Below are 12959 nucleotides of genomic sequence, written 5' to 3'. Positions count from 1 at the left end.
AGACAAGCGGGCTAACCCAGATTTCGGGGGTCTCCAGAAATCTTGACCCACACCAAAAGTGGGCATTGCCCTACCTTTAGGAGAAGTTTGGTTTCATTGGTGTGTATATTTCTTTGGTTATTTAGAAAACTCTCCATGTCTTTTTAAGAAGCAGAACAAGGGTCCAAAAACTTTACCTTAGATTTTCTCAAAACAGCATTTTTTGGGATAGCCCCCTTGTGCATAAAAACGACCGTATACTGCAAGAAACAAAAATTAAGTGAGAGAACTTCTGTACCTAGTCAAAACTGATTTTAGTGAATTACTTCTGTTACAGAACCTGAAGTTCCAATGGTTGGCAGGTCCGCTTGGGTCAGTTAGTACAACAAAACCGTGGTATGACTGGCAATACAGAACAGTAACAGTAAAAACAAAGCTCTGAGTACATGTACAGGCAATAAGGGCTCAGAGTGGTTTTCTTTTTATAATGAAGAAATTCATCTGACGTGGAAATACATTATTTACAAAGGAGATACCTCTGACATTGTCACATCACCCAAATTGTGAGAAGCGCAGCACATAGTTCTTCACAAAGAAATAATTTCAGACTGTTGCACACATTTGGACATCATCACACAAAACCATAGACATTTGCATCCAGACCTTGACTTCACTCACACATTTCATTCCCAGTTAAGTGGCGCGCTGACAGTCTACATTTGAGCAGACAGAAGAAAACAACAATTTACAAATGCAGGAAACACATAAATAGAATATTAGAATAACACGAGGGTTTTTTGTCACAAGTCGGCAACTCTTTGTCTGTAGTGGAGTAATAATGGCGTGTCCTGTTTTTAAAAAAAGGAAAGAAAGAAAAAAATTTAAAAATTAACATTCTCAGTAAGGGAAAAAACTGAGAGCTGGTGTGTTCTAACGCAATGGGTTCTATTTTACACAATGAAGTTTTACATGTCAATACCTGATAATTTGAGGTTTGCTCTTCCATTACTGAGCTAAAAAAAGGGACTGCAAATAGCTGGTATAAACCAGACAAAATACTATGGTGATCGTAAAAGACCAATCTTTGATACTACTCCACCTTGAATCATTAAGAAGGTTTTCAGAGCGTAAAGGTTATTTTTATGTTATTTGTAAAACAATCAATTTTGAACAACCATGCAAGAAAGTCAACATCAGTGTCAGCAATATAAAACTGATCACCATTCCAAATGAGATTGTCATCTTCTTTGCACAATGAAGAAAAAAGAAAAAATTCAAAATCCTCATGATCTACCTACATGGCTTTATTTTTATTTCTATAACTATCACAACTTAACAATGAAGTACCTTAAAAGAAGCAGCCACAAAAAAGTAGTTAAAGCTATAAATGTAATTTGTGCAGACCAAAATAGTTTAAAGCAAAGACTTATTGTGGTACATATGCTGAGTAAGCGAATTCCTAAACAATCTCAGAAACAGTTGATCTGGAAAAATTCTGTACTATTTTCAATGGAGACATTTCCACCAAATAATGTGGAGTTTGCAAATTTCTACTGATTCCCTTCAATCACACCCTGATTTTTCTAATACAGTTTATGGATCAAACACAGCATTTTATTCACTGAACTATAATTTCTATGCAACACAGTTTCATGATTTTTAAAACCTGTCTTAGTACACATACTATTGCTTATTCTGTACTTACAATAAGCTACTGTGAAATATCTTACCTTTGATCTCCATCGAGTTACTGCTACAAATTTTAAAGTGTGGTCCTTTCCCAGGATTTCTTCATTACATAGTATGTCAACCTGTTAAAATTGGAGAAAAACAATGTCACTTTCCAGAATTAGTAACAAAATAATGAAAATAAGAACTGAGCACACATCAAGGTTATGACTGCTTTGAAGAGAGTTTCTGAACAGCAAATTTCCAGCAAAAATTACTATTAAAATCATTGTCTATCTACTTGGGATCCATAATTATTCGTCTGTTTTTTTAAGTGCCGAACATTAGAGGTGTTACAAGAGAGTGACAAACACAAAAAAGAAGGAGGGGAGATAAATACGATAGATTTTTTATAGGAAAGAAGGAGCAAACCACACCAGAGCACTCGCCAGATACTCACATTTGTCAGGGGTTTTTTTTATGTGATAAAACGTCTTGAAATTTTAAAAGTGCTTTTTGACAAATAGTTGGACCAATAAGATACTTTTCACAATTTTGCCCCATTTCAACCCCAAAAATATGAATTACCTCCTATTACAATGTCTTTAAACAATATTTTCAGGTACATATAGAAAGTAAGTTAACATATTTTTTTTTATCATTATGATCTTAAAACTACACAAACATGCATACAAAAACATATACATACACAGATTGAGCATGTATGTGTTAGCGTGTGCTTGTGAGTAAGTGTGTGTATGTGCATGTGTGCAAAGGATTCATATGTCATGTGGAAGTGGTGAAGAAGAAAAAAAGTAAAATTTAATTAACTGCAAATAGCTAGCATAACCCAGGCAAAATACCATGTCCGTGTAAAGCAAAGAGAGAAATTAAGAGCTGTGAATGACTAACAACCCTGAGCGCACGACACTAACCTCTTTAAATCTGTTGATGTTGGTGTATATCTTGAGAGCCACAAATTTCTTCAGGTGAGTGATTGTGGCCTGGGAGGAAATGCGTAGGTAGCGTCTCTTGAGGTGCTTGAGGTTGGGAGCGCGGCACTCTAGGCAGATGTTGACCTGCTCGTCACTGCGGTGGTGGTCCTCGTCATCCTGCTGCTCCTGACCCAGCGGCTTATTGCACTCATTGCTGTTTTCATCATTCACTGCAGAAAACACACACAATGAATTGACCTTTTCACGATCTCATTTGTTTGTTTTAGTTTTTAGTAAGAGTTTTACGGCACTTGCAACAAAATAAAGTCATATAAGAGCCGAACATTAGAGGTGTTACAAGAGAGTGACAAACACAAAAAAGAAGGGGGGAGATAAAGACGATAGATTTTTTATAGGAAAGAAGGAGAAAACCACACCAGAGCACCCGCCAACCACATCCACATTTGTTTGTTTGTTTATTTGAGTAAAGAGAAGATCTCAAGCACAGTGAAGATCAAATCATACTAAAATAATAATATAGAAACCTCTATTATAAAGAAAACAAAACATGGAAGAGAAAAACAAAAAGGTAAAAATGGAAGTTTAAGTAACATAATCATAATACTTCTTGAAAGTTTATTTAAATTGTTTTTTAAATACAAAAACTCTTGGTAATGGTTATTAGTTTATGAGTGATACACCACACAGACAACTAGAACTACCGAAAGTCACTCACGAAACAGAGTCAAGTTCATATGCAGGACCAGCAAATCCCCCTGGACTTGTTATGAAAAGCTAATTCACTATATAAAAAAAACCCACAACCCTGGTACTGAAAACACACTCCAATATCTACTCATAGTAGCCAATGGCATATTTATCTGCCTCTCATTTCACTGTCAAAGAGCCCCATTTGTGGAACTGAATACAAGAACACTCACCAACACTACTAGGAACAGGAAGCCCTCTTCTTTTGTAAAAATCTTGCATCCGTTTTTGCTCTTCTGTAATAAAGGAATAAAACTTTCTTTAATGAGAAGCAAAAGTCAAATCAAACAGTTGTCGTTGAGATTCATTACCCTATTAACTCATGTACTATATTTTTTATTTTACCCTCATGATTGTAATATATTCCATCCACAAAATATAGCAAATTATATATATATGAGCCATTGCCAAAACGTGGGGAAAAACACACACATCTCACATTAGTGTGCATAAAATGTGATGCATTAGTATTTATTCCTCCAAAACTCATACACATGTCAAATATAGGATGTAGAACCTGCATTAGCAGTTTCAGACCCCATGTCAGCTTTACAATCTTGAGTTTGTAAATTTTGTGCCAAAAATGTTCGTTTTTTAGTGATTCCTGGACTGTCATTTTGAGCACACCAATGCAAACTTCCAAGACTGTCCAAAATTTAGTATTTTTGGGTGTTGTTTTTTTTACGTGTGCTTTGATCATATGCTATTTGTTATCAAGAAAGGTTAACTTGCTCAAGAAATCGGTTTATTTGTTTGCAAATAAACGAACAATTCGGATCACTTGTGCGTTAGTCGTGTCATCAAGGACTAGGTGTTTCAGAAAACACCATTATTTTTCAGTAGAATCACCGTAGCTGGTTAAATCTTTTTGCTTTTCGTCGTTTATTCAATACTTCAAAAGCCGCGATGCGCGAAAGGAACATTGGGTTCCTAGATCTACCATTTCGGTCAGCTGTTTAACATTCGCTGAGATTGTCGTCATCTTGCAACATTCCAGAAGTCCGAATTTCAGCCCACTTTTGTTTTGAACGGGTCATCAACAGTGTCCGGATATAATTGTTTTCTCGAGTGACTTCCCCTTACCCGCAACGGGGGAAAGAGAAAAAAGAAAGTAGTCATTGCCGTCGGCGTCCGGTGACGCACAAGAATCTTGCGTTGAATGTGACGTACTGGACTGCTTTGCATGTTTTTAGGCTACCCTATTGAATATTTTAGTGAAATTGCGGTGTTTACATTGGATTCTTGGAACAAGAGTGTGATGTGTGAACAAACTTCGAGAGATGGATCATTTCTGTGGTTATAGATTTAGCTTTAGTGCTTAGTGATGACGTTTGGGGTGTCGTCATGCAGCCGTACAAGACTGACTGACGTACTAGAAATTACATTGTCTTAAGAGCAAACATTTTTTATGTCATGTGTGCTCTATTTACTCAAACAAATAGACAAACATGTCCTTGTTTATCTGTCTAACTCAAAAGTACACATTTGTTCTTTGTTGGTATGATAAGCCTTTTTCCAATACATTGTGTCATCATTGTTATGTGCAAGTAATATCTGTTATCATTGCTAATATCAATAAGTTTTCAACATATATTTCATACATGCAAGATTCATTTAGAATCAAAATACGTCTTTATTGATCTGTGTATCTCATAGTGCAAATTTGTTCTCTGTAGGCATGATTTTACCTTTTCCCAGTATGTTTTGTCATCACTGTTATGTACGAGTACTGTTTGTCATAATTAGCAAAATAATTGTGATTGCCCACTGTCTTTGATATGATCTGATATCTGTTTCAAAGCAAAAGAAACCTCTCCTAGTTGTTTTTTTATTCTTAAAGTGCGCATTTCTCTCTGGGGGCATGACTTGTCTTTTCCGGTACATTGTGTCATCATTGTTATGTACAAGTCATATTTGTCATCACTGTTATGTACAAGTCAGCCCCATTGATTTTGTGCTTTTGCCTTATATTAGTTTAAAAATCGTTTTACACATGTGTTTTTCTGGTGCTGGGGCTTTGATAACTGTATTTGTACAGCCTTTCACTATTGTGATGTGTTGTCAATGATAATGTCCAATGTGTATCCTTTCTTGTACATAACAATGATGACATATTCTGTGCACTGCGTCATTGTTACAATGCTTGTCATTCATATTACCATTATGAATGGAGTTCATAGCGTAAAAAGTCTTTGGTTACTAAACAAATGGAATTTAAAAGTCCATAATTTGCATTGCTGCTTATCTGTTTTTGTCATCACTGTTACATACAAGAAATACAGTGGTTGCCAAACCAATAGACCCATATCTCCAAAACCCTACATCTCCTTGCTCTGATACTCTAGGAATATGAGCACTAAATGTCAATCTGTGACTGACAGAAAAGGGAGTCAAATTGGTAAGAACAATTTTTTTGCACCACTGAGTCTCGAGAGTCTCACGTTTTGGCAATTGCTCATATATCAAATGAAAGAAAACTGGAAAGGGAATTCGATAAAATTGAACATTTTCGGATCAAATCAAGGATATTACTTTGGAAAGTCTAGACTGGCATAGTTCAAGAATTTATAGAGAGCTGATGATACCACTCATCGTGGAGACAAGGAAAATGTTAGGCCAATCAGTCAGCTCATCATAATGAATCTAAACAGTATACATCACTTGATTAAAATTTTTTTAATCTGAAGCATATGGTCATTTCAAAAGCAATTATAAGGCAACAGCCCATTGAAAGTAACTTTCTCTACTGTTCACCCCTGCAATGTATAATTGTAACACATGTCGAAATTAATTTCAGAGGTTCAACTTTAAGTAAAGTGTAATAATGTAACACGTCCATCCTGGGAGCACATCCCAAAGTTGCAACAAGGTAGCACAATGTACTGAAAGTAACTTACTCTCTTGCAATTTTGGTACCAGTTTGTAGACAATGTCCTGCATTGTCCTGTCGAAACTGTGGGAACAAAGATGACCAGGAAAAAATTACAAGAAAAGAAATATTAATCACATGTGACGGAGATTTGTATTTTTGTATCAGCTATTTTCAAAAGATATAATACAATCTATTCTAAATTATGATATTTTGACATAATAATGTATAATAAGACAAAAATACTGTAAATGTAGATGAAAAGACAATGATGAATAGGTAGTTACAAAATATGCTACAGAACAAAAAAAAACCAATTTACTATTTGAACTGAAGACACAAATGTCAACACAATGAATGTTAAGCGAAACAACAAGAATGAATGATGACAGGCAAAAATTGATGAGAAGCAGGAAAGCATAAACTGATTTGTGCTCTCCTAGATCCTTAGGTGTAAATTTGAATCTTCAGAAATGTGGCAATGAAAAAAAAAAGTAAACTACAAAAAAAAAATGTAATAACTGCATCCAATCAAAATAACTGAAGTAGATTCCCAATCAACACATAAATTATAAAACTATACAAAAATTATAAACAGGAAAACTAAAAACACACTGTCTTTTAAAGCGTTGAAGCAATTTATCAACTACGTTTCATTCAATTTCACATCCATACCTTATGTAATTCAGAGGATAACTTTGATGAATCTCGGCATCGCATTTTGGACACGTGTTCTTCTCCTCCAGATATTTTACAATACAGCTTTTGCAAACTGTCGACAATAAAAAAAAAAACAGGAATGTTAATGAATCATGAAATGTATTTCTTTGAACCAATCAATAATGAATGGTAAAAACACTTGACAATATTCAGGGAACCGAAAGAGTATACAAATTTATATCAAACACTCTGCCCCCCCCCCCTCCCCCAGCAACTTACACGTATGTAGGCATTCTGTAATTGTAGTTGAATCAACGAGATATCCTTTGCATAGGTAGCAGGTTATGAATGGGTTGACTGTCTTCAATCGAACCTTCCTTTCCATCATCTTGATGAGCCTGATGGTCTATTCAATCATGTCATGTGCCCTGGAAAAAAAAAGACAGCAACAAAACACTCATCAATACCACTTTTTGCTCAAGGGGCATATACATTCTGAGAAAGCATTATTCCAGCTTATCAATGAACCAACAATCACAAATTATTTCCAGTTCCCCCATCCCCCATTTTCAGCATTAAGAACAGAAATGGAATATCTTAATAGATTGTGTGTGAACCTTTCTCTGTGAAATAATGGTACCTTTCAATTGCTATAGCATTCAGCTTTTTATCATAAGAATCACTGTGGTGAAAAAATGAAACAAAAAGGTGTAATTTATTTATTTTTAAGTCTAGTGATTTTCGTTGCACTGTAATTTTATAGATTTTAGTTCTCTAGATCTAGATGGATTTGAAAAAGTTTCAGAGAATGCCAAATACCAGTGTCTAAGTACACGGTAACCGACAACCCAGGGCCTTCCCCCACCACTACAGCATCATAATAACTTCCACCATAATTCGTCTTTCCACATGTTTAATTTGATTTTGTTGTGTGTTGAGTTTTTCTGTAATTTTTTTAAAAAATGTAATCGCATAAAAACCAACAGCCGTGGCCTCTTCCTCCATAAGCAGAGAGTGCGATATATCGCTACGCACAGTCTCATCATTGGTCAACATAATTAACTTTTCCCCCCACAAGGTCAGCTTAACTTAGTTTTGTTCATACTAATGATGCAGGGAGGGCCAGTTTAGATAGATCCGGTAACTGGATAATAAAGCTCACGTCTCCATTGTTATCATTATAATCGAAAAAAGTTCATAAATGCTGGAAATATTTAGGAACAAGGGTCGGAAGTCGGAATGGACGTCATGCTGGACTCAATTCAAAGTCCGAATATAATTTTTGTCTATTTGGAATTGAGTCCGAATAGTCACTTCATTAGTTTATTTAATGGACTGGGTGGAGGCCATTTAACACCATGAACAGCAAACAGTGAAAAAAAAAACCAAAAAACAACAAGCTATACTAGATCTAGATCTATGGTTATAAAATTAAAAATCTATATGCAAGAACGAAATGTCCAGAACGCATCTGATACCTACATATACGATACTCACGCTTAATTTTAAGAAGGCTATTAGATTTTTTTTAAAATTAAGGCTACTTATGGCAACGGTAATTAGCAGTTGGCCTTGATCTACATGAGGAAACATGCCCACACTGGGGTGCGGGTGAGAAATAACGGGTGAGTTATTCTGAATATATTAGTAATATATATAGGAATAGGTGGCCTTCTCAGAGGGTCTGAATAGGCTGTCGTTATTCTCACCTGGGGCGAAAATATAAGCATAATATTATTCTCACGCCAGGTGAATATAAAATGATTATGAATATTATTCTCTCACCCGGTCTGAGAATGCAATGGATTTTTATTCTTAGGCCTACCTGGGTGTTGAGAACGGGTAGGCCTACATGTAGGCTAATTATGAGATAGAAAATAATTTTTTAATTGTAAGAGTGACCGTTCGTGAACTGCCCCAGAGCGCTGGCCAATTTTTCTAGGCTCCCGCATTTTTAAAAATCTTGAGAGTATGCACACAAAACCCTGGACAAGTGTATATTCTAAATTCAGAAAGGAAATCAATTGCCAGAGTAGTATGGTTTAAAAATAATAGCCTTAACAGAAAGCTGTTTAATGAAATAATGTTAGTAATAGTTTAAAGTCATTGTAATGTTAGAATTGGCATTTTGTTTACAACACAAAAAACATGTTTAATTGTTATCCCTAACAGAACCCACAATTATTTTTAAGGCACACAGTGCCTTGACCCTAGGCTTATTTTTTTTCTTAATTTTGATTGGTTAAACCATTCAAGAGTAAAATTTTCCCTTACAGAACCAATAAATAGCAACAAAAGGTGACGCTATTTGCTCAAAAGGTAAGGTTTTCCCCCAAATCGACAATAGTCGCCTCCCGCGCCCATTGGCGAGTTTTGTCGCCTGGAGCGCTAGTGACACGAGTCCTATGATGCCTGAAACGAAATAAAAAAGGCGGAAACTAAAAAACTGGGCGAGAATAGTAGGTTGTCGTTATTGCGGGTGAGAATAGTATCAATTTTACCTCTCTCTCTCCCATGGTAGGGTAACAAACGAAAAAGTCCCCATTTAGTAACATGTATTACAACTAAATTATTTTTCTTCTTGAACTTCTATTTCTTCATCTTCTTGCTCTCCTCCTCCTCTTCCTCAAGCTCTTCCTGCTTCTTTTTTTTTCCTTCTTCTATGAGCGCTCCAAACCCGCTGTGAGAAGACGGTCATAGGCGTGAGACCGAAACCGGGAATTCCCAGAGTACTGTAAGCCTACGATACATAATGTATTCATGGGTCAAAGCTTCAACCAATCATAGCCCTCTTTACGCCCACTGTGCAGTCGCATATCGATTAGGCGTACAAGGCTTTAGCATTGTTGACATCAACCATCATTGTTCTCAGACCTCTCACCTACATTGACACTTCACAAGACGAGTAACGCATGCGCTAAGGCCATGTTGACATTCTCTCTGTAAGGGCATCATGTAGAATAATCACTCCATTCAGGATAACCCAATCCCTACCCCTTCCCTAATCCTTTTCTTTTTCTAGACCCAGCAAATATGGAAAAAAGGTAGTGAATTATTCACACCGGGAGTGCGAATAAGAAATAATTTTACTCACAACGGGAGTGCGCATAAGAATTTTACATAATGTTATTCACACCAGGTGTGCGAATAAGAAATAATTCTATTCGCACAGGGTTGAGCCTTCGTTGATTTTGGACCTCGTTTCTCAAACCCGGGCACCCCATCTGTTAGCAAAGGCTACTCATCTCTCTCTCTCTCTCTCTGATCTCAATGCGCAAGGAAAACAAAAAACGAAAATAGAGATTTTGAATCATTATCATTTACACAATTTAAAACAACTTGAATTCCAATTTGAGTGGGGAGGGTTTCGTATCGTTTTGCACAATTAGAACTAGATCTATCCCTACCAAAGATGGCAAATAACAAGATTGTTCACTCAGCCCGAAAAGTGTCCGCAGAAGTCCGCGCATTGCTTCAAATGGCGCTGGAGTCTTTTAGAAGCGCTCTTTCGTTTCTCCAGTTCAAGAAGAAGAGGATATAATATAAGCACAGTCTGTTAATTTCACTTTTATTAGGTACCAGAAACTAAATTTTCAAACTTGCTGTATGCCAAATTTATCTGTTCCATTTGAAAGGCCTATCCACTGAGCATTTTGGTACCATTCTTTAACCTCTCCGTCAATTTTTAAGAAAATTGTAGTTGTTTAAAATTTGATCAAATTTGTTAAAGTCAGTCACTGGCTGCAACCCCATGTTTGACAGACAATAAAAAAAGTACCAAGTGCACTAAACATCTCCACATTAACAGAGTACAATCACTATAACAAATATATGTAGCCTAATTTTTTTCAAGACTGTGAGATCTTTACAAATCAGTATATTATCGCCTCAAACATGATGATCTGTCGTTATTTCGACAAAAACACCAAGCGTTGACCCGGCGGCGCCGCACCGGCCCCCGCGGCGAGCGAGTCGGCTCTATACTGTAGTGTACCCCGCGTGCGGGGTCACATGCTTTCCGAGTCTCGCGGAAGGATTGATGAAAAATAATTCCAAGCTAATTACTTTATTCTAATAGAAAATGAACTGATCTTTTAATTGATACCTTTTATAAGTCTGTATTTTACATATTTTGTGTAAAAAGGATCTTTAAACATTTTGACGGTATTTTTTAAAAGCTTTCTATAAAGACGCCAAAGGCTAAACTTATACAATGGAGTCCACTTATAAAGAGTCCGGAAAAAAACGAGAAGTCTGGTATAAAGACACTATTCTAAAACCTCGTTTTTTTCTCCTCTTTACCTTTGTAAATAAAATACTACTATAGCGCTATCAGACAAACATGAGAGTCAGTTTTAGCGGAATATTGCTGCTGCTGTGAACAGTGCATAGGCCAATTATACATAACGTAAAACCTCACCAGTTGAGAAATTTGTTGGTGATCTTGCAAAACAAAGAAAAAGAGAGCCCACGTGCGTCAATAATGAAGGCCGGAGCAACTGAGTAGGGAGGGTGTGGCAAGCGCAGACAAGCAGAACGCATCGTGTGATATGCCAGCGTAAGCCTAGTTTAGATTATCAAGGCCTACCATGCCTCTCACTTCTCCGATGCGGGGATGGAGAGGTCACAGCAATGTGATGGACGGAGCGAATGTGTGACGTGCGCAAACAGACAGAATGCACCACAGGGTGTGGTGGGGTGGGGGAAAACACAGCGGGTGAGTTAGCCCAGAGCCCTTCCTTTCTGATCGCCAACGCCCAGCTGTCATTCCACATCGCTGGATCTAGAGCTAGAGAAAGAAACCTGATTCGATTTTTTATCAAGTAAGACCTAGAGGTAATGTTGAAACAAAATCGTCATCAGGGGAGATTGCAAAAAAAAAAATAAACAGAACACCAAACTCATAGATTAGGCCTACTTTACAGTTTCCCTTGAACGTATTACTGGATCCCTTATAGCGAGAATCCTGCTATAACGGACATTTTGCTCCGGTCCCCTCCCTCTCGTTATAACAGGATTCCACTGTATCACTGGAAAGCCCGTTTAAAGCTCAACAGTTCTCTGCCAATGAAAAGACGGTATTTAATCATCCCTCGTTCCGCGAAGCATTTGAATGCACGCGTGTCAATTTTTCAACCGGCCGACCTCGCATTCCGACCGCGAGGGGCCTCGCTTTCGTTGGCGATTCTCCAGCTCCTAATAATCGGACATATAAACAACATACACCATTGTAACGAAGAAAAGCTGAATTTTTACAAGGTGTACGGCATTTGGTGTTTTATAGCGAAAGAGCAAAGAAACAGCGAACGAAATTACCCCGATTTTACCGATACCACGCGTTCGGAAGGCCGCGAGTACCCGCGAGGCCGTGTTTACGCTACCTACTTTTATTGTTTTTCACACAAGTAGGGTAACTCTGTTCGCAAAGTCCGCACTTTTTTTAAGAGGGCGTCACGAAATTTTAAGGGCACTTTTTTAATTGGCTCAAAGAGAGGAGTGCACTGATCTTTGTCCCCATGCGATGAGGGGGAAAATGAGCTCTCTCTCTCTCTCCTATCATTTCCATCCTTCTTTTGAAACGCCCTGTGCCAATAATATTTTGCAGTATTCACACACCCTGTGCAAATATAATTTCATAGTATTCACACACACTGTGCGAATAAAATTCTAGTATTCACACAACCTGAGCGAATAAAATTTCAGTTAATCTTATACTTTAGCATGTTAAATTCTTCAATTGATTTTATCAAAGCTATCGTAGGCTAGAGGTCCGCTCACTCGCGCGCGCATGTGTGTGCATGTGAGTGTGTGGCGAGATAGATAGATCTAGATCTGATTGATCTAGGGAAGTGGCTATTCTCACCCGGGGTGAGAATAAAAATATGATCTACCTCTCACCCCTGGTGAGACTTGCCAGTGTAGGCTATTCTCACCCGGTGTGAAGCAAAACCTGTTTTTCCTCATTTTGGAATCTGTCTATCGGTGTGGATGATCAAATTGATAAAAGCCAAGAAAAAATTACGTTATAGCACAAAAGTAAGCTAATTTGATCGTCTTCAAAGATGCTATGGCTATTTCAC

The 12959-nt window shown here is 37.3% G+C and overlaps 1 protein-coding gene across 1 annotated transcript in view; it reads right to left on the bottom strand.

The window, feature by feature from the left end:
- Nucleotides 1-772: 772 nt before the first annotated feature.
- LOC101846699 (polycomb group RING finger protein 3) overlaps nt 773-12959 on the bottom strand; it is a 13966-nt gene continuing 1779 nt past the window's right edge. Inside the window, exons 2-8 of the mRNA XM_005089045.3 lie at nt 7159-7307; nt 6895-6991; nt 6248-6303; nt 3524-3586; nt 2583-2812; nt 1710-1790; nt 773-827 (exon numbers count right to left, since the gene is read on the bottom strand). Coding sequence (XP_005089102.1) covers nt 780-827; nt 1710-1790; nt 2583-2812; nt 3524-3586; nt 6248-6303; nt 6895-6991; nt 7159-7267 — 684 coding nt within the window. The 5' untranslated portion in view covers nt 7268-7307 and the 3' untranslated portion in view covers nt 773-779. The remainder of the gene's footprint in view (nt 828-1709; nt 1791-2582; nt 2813-3523; nt 3587-6247; nt 6304-6894; nt 6992-7158; nt 7308-12959) is intronic.

This window comes from Aplysia californica, unplaced genomic scaffold (assembly GCF_000002075.1).
Source record: "Aplysia californica isolate F4 #8 unplaced genomic scaffold, AplCal3.0 scaffold00002, whole genome shotgun sequence".
Lineage (NCBI taxonomy): Eukaryota > Metazoa > Mollusca > Gastropoda > Aplysiida > Aplysiidae > Aplysia > Aplysia californica.
The sequence above is the reverse complement of the archived record's forward strand: the minus strand, read 5'-3'. Positions and strand labels throughout refer to the sequence as shown.